The sequence below is a fragment of the Pyrus communis genome, chromosome 13 (assembly GCF_963583255.1).
Source record: "Pyrus communis chromosome 13, drPyrComm1.1, whole genome shotgun sequence".
Taxonomy (NCBI): Eukaryota; Viridiplantae; Streptophyta; class Magnoliopsida; order Rosales; family Rosaceae; genus Pyrus; species Pyrus communis.
The window spans coordinates 23392536-23401769 of NC_084815.1; the positions used below are offsets into that span (position 1 = coordinate 23392536).

General features: G+C 39.1%; 1 protein-coding gene across 1 annotated transcript; it reads left to right on the plus strand.

The window, feature by feature from the left end:
- The first annotated feature begins 3450 nt into the window (after window positions 1-3450).
- LOC137713828 (probable LRR receptor-like serine/threonine-protein kinase At1g74360) lies at window positions 3451-7158 on the plus strand. Its single transcript, XM_068453183.1, has 2 exons — window positions 3451-3698; window positions 3956-7158. Exons 1-2 carry the CDS (start codon window positions 3617-3619, stop codon window positions 7156-7158), a joined length of 3285 nt encoding a protein of 1094 aa, XP_068309284.1. The 5' UTR covers window positions 3451-3616.
- Window positions 7159-9234: the final 2076 nt, after the last annotated feature.

The window sequence follows — 9234 nt, forward strand, 5'->3', positions numbered from 1 at the left end:
CAGTTATATAAAGATTTTCCAAACAACAACACGTGTGACTAGATCGGAACAAAAGTTGTCTGATGCTCTCCGTGTCACACCATACAAAGATAATACATAGTTGACAATAAAAGTCTTCACTTTGACTATGAACTTGTAAATTACTCAATTAGAATATGATAATCAAGCAAATTAAGGACCACCCCACGTCCCTTTAAGTACATGACTATGCTGTGAATCCAAATCCACGATCACGACCGCTGGCCGACCCACAGATGCCTTTGAAAACCTCCAAGCACGAGAAATTGTTCAGTATCTTGAGAAGATAGTCTGGCATTTCAAATATCAAAATACAATTGAGTGAAATTTTTTTTTTTTTAAGTTTTTAACAAATTGTGTTATAATATTTGTAGTATCAAGCTGTATTCTTAACACACTAAAAAATCTCTCTAAATACATGGACTTGTTTTCGTAGGTTCCGACCGCGCCCTGGCTTAGATAAACTAATTAGCCCATGAAAAATGAAAAAGTAGATTAAAAAAATGTCCTTTGACCGGTCAATTTTATTTCTATGGATTTACATTAAGGAATTAGTTTCCCCTTGGATTCTCACACCGGGGATACCAGAGATCAATTAATAACAATCCTATCATCAAAGATCTTGCAATTACAGTTTTTTTTATTTATATTTTTCAAGCAAAACGAGCTTGCCTTACTATTGAAAATATAAAAAGCATTTAATTGTGATTGCACGATTTTTGATAAACAGTTGGTATTAATTGATCTCCGAAATCCCTAATGAAAAGATTCGGAGAGTATCCAATTCCTTACATTACGTGCAAAAACAGTTTATAAGAACCCTAGCTTTATGTCGTTTTCTTATTAGTTTTCTCTGATCTATATGGGAATTTTTGCTTGTTTTGTACTTAGTACATGTAATATTTTTGTTTTATAATAAAGTACTGGTATTAGGACATTTTGGTTTTGATATTTAATCCCAAAAACGCGAAACAAGCATATTTTTTTTTTTCACACAAATTGTAATTCGAGAATCACCACAGTGTGGTTGGGAACAAATTTCATATTCGTATTCTATACGGACGTCCTGAGTTCGATTCTTAGTACTGATGTATCACACGATCGTGGTTAGGAAAAGCTGAAATACTACGCAAGTCTTTCTTGTCTCCAAAAGAATGGACACTGGTGACGAAGCCACCTGTTATTATTATTATTTAAAAAAAAAAATTGTAATTCAAGTCTCATCTTCAAAAGCGTTATAGCCTACATGAAGTGAAAAATCAATGAAAAGTTTGTTCTAATCTCTTATTTATAAAAGTAAAATAACATCCCTAATTGCCCAGCTCTATCAGTGTCTTGAAAATAATTTTTCTTAGACTTGGATTGTCACATCTCGGCTCGGGCCCCTACCACATCCTGGGCTCGACTCCACCGTAGCACGATATTGTCTGCTTTGGGCCCCGACGACGCTCTCACGGTTTTGTTTCTGGAAACTCACACGAGAACTTCCCAGTGGGTCACCCATCCTGGGAATGCTTTCGCCTGAACTCGCTTAACTTCAGAGTTCTGATGGAACTCGAAGCTAGTGGGCTCCCAAAAGACCTCGTGCTAGGTAGAGATGTGAATATATATATAAAACTTACAGGATCCACTTCTCTGGACGACGTGGGATGTTACATGGATTGCATGAGCAAAAAGACCAACAAGCATATATGTGCTCCTTCTCACATTGTAAGGGCCCCATATATTAGATCCAGAAGTTGTTGGGAAATACCTAAAAGCTTAGGGTTACGAAAAAGAAGGTATTAGTTATCTCATAATTAAACAACCAAAGGTTCTGGTTTTGAGTCTTTTAACCATATCATTGTTGGCTTCAAGTTTTGGACAAGGATCTCTCAATGGTTTTGGGACTTCATCATTTAGTCTTGCTGGATAGTTGAAAAATTTGAGTGCCCAGTGGGTCTATTTATTAAATTGATTGATCGAACGACTGCTCTCATATTCCATAACTATCTTACAAGATATGCATTTGAGAAATCATTGTTTCTATTGCTACCACAAAAGAAAAAAGTGTAAACCATTTCATTTTCTTTTTGTATATTAATAAACTAATAATTTCATGTTTATCTTTATAATTTGTTAGGTGAGCCACCACCATAGCACACGTTAGTTGTAGCCTTTTGTTAATAAAGCTCCAATCTGCATATTCAAAGTTTTGTCCTCTTAGCTTGCAGTAAAAAAAAATTATTTCAAGCCTTCGTGTGGAGATGTCCCCAGCTATAATTGTTAATTTAATTAACATTAACTAATACCAACTTTCGTTCTTTTGCCAACATCATTGACCAATGCAAACAGCTTATAGTATGCATAGCAGATTGCAAGTTGGTTTATGTCTATGGGGAGAAGAACGTTGTTATGGATTGCCAATTGGAATTATAATATAAACCTTGGGTATTATTATTTTGAGAATCCACCCGAATGAATTGAAACTCATTTATTTAATAATATGATCAGAGTCTCTGGAACCCGAATTGTTTGTAATAATTTATTGAGTTGGTTTTAGGGTCATCTACCCCTTATGTTACCTAAATTTTTTTTTAGAGCTTAATCAACAGTTAGGAACCGGGTCTAACTCGACTTCTATATGGATAAAATTTGAGAGTATTAAGGGGGTACTAATTTTGTAGAAGGTTTTGCATCAAATTCCAAAACCATGGGTGCCCTTTTGACTTTGAAAAATATTATTCCCTTTATTAGTAATTTTGCTTGGATTATTAAAGCAAAACATGCCAAATGTCAAATCTTAGAATCCAAACAAACGAATGATTTTTCAATGCATTCGGAATATAGGGTCAGGCATCATATGCTACTATGGTAGTATTATTTACATATTTTTTTTTACTTTTTGCACACATCTGTTAATTTTTGTCAATGATTTTCTTCAATTTTTTTTTCATCTCAAAAACGGAAATTGAGAGTGATGGTTGAGAGGTAAAAATAGGCGTATGGATAGCACCACCCATGTTATTATCCAAGTGGACGGAAGTTTTTTTTTTTAAGTATCCCTCAATTTATGTATCAAAAATGATGTATGTGTCCGTACTCTAGACATTCTGAAATCTCAAACAAACCAACGTGAAAGCATGTAGACATGGACTAATGGACACCTGACCGGACTCTTCTTTCCGTCTATCTTTTTCTCTCCCGAGTGAAATCCCAAAGCCGGTTTAATCAAACCGGTCAACATGGGCGGCTCAACGGCCCCCAGCAAACTGTATTAGCAGAGAGATTTTAAGCTAATCAACGCAATCAAGCAACGTCGTTAATATTTTTAACCACTAATTAATTGTTATATTAAATCACTTAAATATAAAATAAATACAGAAGAAAAATTCTTTGTTTCAAATTCTGCTTTCGTTTGTATACGTATTGCAGACTGTGTGCCTTCAAAGACATTCCTCCGACATTTTCAACCTTCATACATTCTTCACCTGTAAATAAAAAAAATATACTTTAATCTCTACAAACACATTTTTCATTCGATTGTAGCGCCTAATCAAGATTCAATATCAAAGTTTTGCAAGTAGCGAGTGGAGCAGAAAATAAAAAAGTTTGCATCATGTACTCATCGATCACGAAAAATAATTCATGGCGCGCAGTGTGTTCTATATTCTTGGTCTTGGTTGTGATCATGATCACAGGTACTTACTCCAACATGTTGCAGATTTTTAAAAAATCATTTTTTTTGGTAAAATTTTAAAAGAATCTTTGTCACGGGTACTTTTGTTTTTTGATTTTTAAATTCACCCGTTTTCCAAGGATGATTATGTTGATTTAGTTTTTCGAGAATGATTCTGTCATGTGTAATGAAAAAGTGTTTTTCAAGGACGATTATTATTTAATTTACTAGTTGCTAGCCCGACTTTGAAATCTTTAACAGTTTTATCGTTTTTCGCAGGTGCTTTCATGGTAGCCGGAGATTCTCTGAACACAGACAGAGAAGTTCTGCTGAGCCTCAAAGCATTTCTTCAGCAAACCAACCGCGTCAACCAAGGAATATACTCGCAGTGGAATCAGAATAGCAGCAACCCGTGCGAGTGGCCCGGAATTTCGTGCAACCATGACAGCAAGAGAGTCAGCGGCGTTCAGCTCTCCAACCAACAAATCACCGGTGAGATTTTCCTAAACTTCTCTGCACTGACAGCACTTTCGCACCTCGACCTCTCGAAAAACACAATAACCGGAGCCCTCCCGGAGGACTTGAGTCAATGCCACAGCCTCAAATACCTCAACTTGTCACATAACACTATAGACGGTGTGCTGGACTTGAATGGTTTGAATCAGCTGGAGGTTCTTGATTTGACTGTCAATAGATTTTACGGCGATCTGGAGATGAGCTTTCCCGGAGTTTGCAGTAACCTAGTGGTTGCGAATCTCTCAGCGAATAATTTTAACGGAAGGATTGATCACATGTTTGATGAATGCTTCAATTTGCAGTACTTGGATTTGAGCACGAACTCTTTTAGTGGTGAGATATGGAGTGGATTCAGTAGGCTTACGGAGTTTTCAGCATCAGAAAACTATTTCAATGGCGCTATTTTGCCTTCTGTTTTTGCGAATAATTGTAGTCTTGTCGATTTGGACTTGTCCGAAAACAGTTTTTCTGGTGCAGTTCCTGCAGAGATTTCGAAATGCCAGAGGCTGGTCAAATTGGATCTATGGGGGAACAAGTTTACGGGGCCAATCCCGTCTGAGATTGGATCAATTTCGAGTCTGCAGGCCTTGTTCTTGGGCAAAAACAGCTTTTCAAGAGATATCCCGGAATCCCTTTTGGATTTGAACAGCTTGACATTCTTGGATTTGAGCAGGAACAATTTTAGCGGAGATATACAAGACATTTTCGGGAGACTCAGACAGGTGAAGTTTCTTGTGCTGCACTCAAACTGGTACACCGGTGGGATCTATTCCTCTGGCATTCTCAAGTTACCAAATGTTACGAGGTTAGACCTCAGCTACAACAATTTTACTGGTCCTCTGCCGCTTGTTATTTCTCAGATGCCGAAGTTGGAGTTTTTAGTCCTCGCTTTCAATCAATTCAACGGAACTATACCACCTGAGTACGGAAACATTCCAACCCTCCAAGCCCTGGACCTTTCCTTCAACAGCCTAACGGGAGCAATTCCAAGCACCCTCGGAAACTTGAGCTCTCTCTTGTGGTTGATGCTTGCGAACAATTTCCTGACTGGTCCAATTCCACACGAATTGGGAAATTGTGGTAGTTTGCTGTGGCTTAATCTCAAGAACAACAAGCTCTCCGGGCCAATCCCATCTCAACTGACAAAAATTGGGAGAAATGTTAAGCAAACATTCGACAAAAATAATCAGGACTATGATAAGGTCATAGGGGGATCAGTAGAGTGCTTGGCGATGAAGAGATGGATTCCTGCAGATTACCCACCATTCAGTTTCGTGTACATGATCCTCACTAGGAAGAGTTGTCAAAGCATATGGGACCGGCTGCTTAAGGGAAACGGCCTGTTTGAAATATGTGCGGCTGGCTCTTCTGTACGGACACAACAAATTTCGGGTTACATTCAACTGAGTGGGAATCAGCTTTCGGGTCATCTCCCACCAGATATCGGAACATTGCGCAATTTTAGCATGATACATTTGGGTGTCAATAGATTCCAAGGCGAACTCCCTGCAAATATCGGTCAGTTGCCACTTGTAGTGTTCAACATCAGTGCGAACAATTTTTCGGGTCAAATTCCGGAGGAGATTGGGAATATTAAGTGCATGCAGAATCTTGATATGTCATACAACAATTTTTCTGGCATATTTCCTGTGAGCCTAAACGGTTTGACTGATCTAAGTAAGTTCAACATTTCGTACAATCCGCTCATCTCCGGCGTAATTCCTTCGAGCGGGCAGTTGGCAACGTTCGAGAAAGTGTCCTATCTCGGTGACCCCCTCCTGAAGCTTCCCATATTCATCGACAACTCCACGTATCCAGCTAAAAAACCATACAGGAATCCGAAAAAGCCTAAAAAGCTTGCTGCATATGTTTTGGTCTTGGTTTTGCTATTTGCTGTCTTGGTATGTGGAGTTTTGTCACTTGTAGCGTGCTTATCCGGAAAGAGCCCGCCACAGCCCCCAGGATACTTGTTGCAGGACATCAAATACCGGCATGACTTGGCCTCGAGCTCTAGCAGTTCATCCCCGTGGTTGTCGGATACTGTTAAGATCATTCGTTTGGACAAAATGGCTTTTACACATGCTGACATTTTGAAAGCTACACGCAATTTTTCGGAAGATATGATTATAGGGAGGGGAGGGTTTGGGACAGTGTACCAAGGAGTATTGCCGGATGGGAGAGTAGTAGCGGTGAAGAAGCTTCTAAGAGAAGGACTCGAAGGTGAAAGGGAGTTCCGAGCTGAAATGGAGGTTCTTAGTGGGAGTGGCTTTGGCTGGCCTCACCCGAACCTTGTAACTCTTCACGGCTGGTGTCTCTATGGATCCGAAAAAATACTAGTCTACGAGTACATGGAAGGCGGGACCTTGGAGGATTTTATAACTGATAGAGTAAGACTGACATGGCGAAGGCGAGTTGATGTGGCAGTTGATGTGGCTAGAGCCTTGGTGTTTCTACACCACGAGTGCTTCCCTGCCATCGTGCACCGCGATGTGAAGGCGAGCAATGTGCTGCTAGACAAGGATGGAAAGGCGAGAGTTACAGATTTCGGGCTGGCTAGAATGGTCGATGCAGGGAATACTCATGTGAGCACAATAGTGGCGGGGACTGTTGGTTATGTCGCGCCCGAATATGGGCAGACATGGCAAGCCACGACAAAAGGAGATGTGTATAGTTACGGAGTGCTGGCAATGGAGTTGGCAACCGGGAGGCGAGCGGTGGATGGAGGAGAGGAGTGCCTTGTGGAATGGGCAAGAAGGGTAATGGGAAATGGACGGCAAGGATTCAACCGGTCTGTGATGCCGGTTATGCTTATGGGATCGGGGCTGGTTGATGGGGCGGAGGAGATGTGCGAGCTGCTTAAGGTTGGCATAAAGTGCACGGCCGAGGCACCACAGTCAAGGCCAAACATGAAGGAGGTTCTAGCTATGCTACTCAATATATATAATGACGAAATGTTACATATATAGTTCACAAATAAATTAACTTTTCTACTCGGATTCGTTTATGTAAATTCTTCTTGTAAAGAAACGAAAAATCCAATCAATTTTGCCCCTTCTTAGGTTATTGGATTTTTACCCATGCTTTGCTGGTTCGAACTCCCCTTCCTTAAATTATTGTAATAGTTTCAAACTCTTCCTCTTGTCTTAATAATAGTAAAAAAAAAAATGGAAAAAAGAAAAGAAATTATCTTCCCCTACCTGAAAAATGCAATGCATTGATCAAATAAATAGCATACCTGGAGTGAGTCGAGTTAGCTAAAGCAATGTACTCCCTTTCTTTGCATTCAAGTTCGAATTGTCCTATAATTTAAAATATTTTAGTGTAAATTATCCTATCGTTTGTCAGGAATCTACCTAATAAGTACTGTTTGATGAATGACTTGTTTACTTGCGTAAGTAATATGGAAGATAATGTCTTGAACAGAAACAGAGCACGCTGAATTGCCTAGTAACAGAATTTGCTACTCAATCAATTACCCCATATATAATTTAGATTTATCACCGGCTGTTTTCACCTTCACATAATATGATCAATGCTACTCAATCATGGGTTAAAGTGGTGCAGTCTGCCTTTTCACCAACTTTCAAACTATATTCAATCAATACTACGGTTTAGTGAGAGCATTTTTAACAATATTAATTAAATTTTTGTTACTGTAGATAGCCAAATGACTCAAATGTTAACTTTCCTTTTTCTTATTTCTTGTTTATTATTTTAAATGCTTCGTTCAAACTTGGTAAGTGACGTTATTTACTTTGAATTGATTTGTGCTTTGTTTGTTTACCCTAATAGAAGGAAAATATATGTTAAGATTATATGTAAGGATGTGGCATGCGAAGTTATAAACAAATTTGGATCCTCTCTGGACCTTTGTACTTAGAGTCTAAGGACCAGGAAATTCGAGTATTTGGTTTGTGTGAAAGAGAAATCGGAGCCCTTAATCTGTGTAAAGTGAGTCAATGGAATGAGTTAATAAAATCGTCGAATCCAATTAGAGTGGTCCGAATTGCTTGATCCTTGGACGTAGGATAGATCTGAGGAGGATCTCTGTCCGTCATAAACTACCTTGTATAGGCAGATAATCTGACATGCCAAGTTGAATAATTGGAAAGGGGCCCTTCACACTTTCTTCTCCTATATATACAAATCCTCCTTATTAGTCCTCTCCTACAAGAAAACTCATTGAAACAAAGCCAGTCATCAAATTACATAATTTCCAACGACGCCATGGCTGGCAAGATCTCCTCCTTCTACTCCTCCTACGGCGATCCCTGCCTTGATCTGTTTTTCCATGTGACACAAAAATACTTCAAAGATGACACCGAGCAGGCCTCACATAATTCCGGTTTGCTTAACAATCTGAAGCAACTGCTGCCCTTAGCCTGGTCTCACAATCCCTTAATCACACTCGACTCAAGCTCATCAGCAACCTTGACTCTGGAAAACTTTATGATGAAGCGTTCTTCTCCGCCGTGTTTTGCCTCCACCACAACCACCCAAAGACTCTACTACGTAACGTTTCGTTTGAAGACTCGTATGTGTAAGTTCTATATGAGAGCAAACACTTTGGTGATTTGATTAAAGACATTTGGAATGATAAGGAGATTAGGATTGACACTTGTGGTAGACTTATTAGGAGTTGTATTAATTAAAGTTTCAAGTCAGATACATTCTCGATAAAACTAGAACTCTTCTAGCTGATATAATGCATAAGTGTTTCACGGTGATAAGGCTACTCTTTGATAAGGATCACTTAATGGGAGGGATCCTTATTGAATTCCATCGTATGAAGTATAAAACTGAGGTCCCTGCTCTCTCACAGTACACGCAAGTTTACAGAAAACTCAAGCCCCATTGAGAGAGACTTGCTTTCGGTTGTGTAGAGTTGCAGAAGAACTTCAGTTATTAATCCTAGTTCTTTAAGACGATGTCTTCCACAGGTAAGTGGTTAAGTTGATAATTGTGAATAAGTTTTTCCGTTGCATAATTTACTTACAGTATGTCCTTATTGACATTCTCTACAGCCTTCTGCAAGGCCAAGA

Excerpts from the sequence above, each read along its gene's own strand:
- LOC137713828 (XM_068453183.1), top strand. The coding sequence starts at position 3,617 with ATGTACTCATCGATCACGAAAAATAATTCATGGCGCGCAGTGTGTTCT. Across the intron at positions 3,699-3,955 it reads GGTTGTGATCATGATCACAG|GTGCTTTCATGGTAGCCGGA; the intron begins GTACTTACTCCA and ends CGTTTTTCGCAG.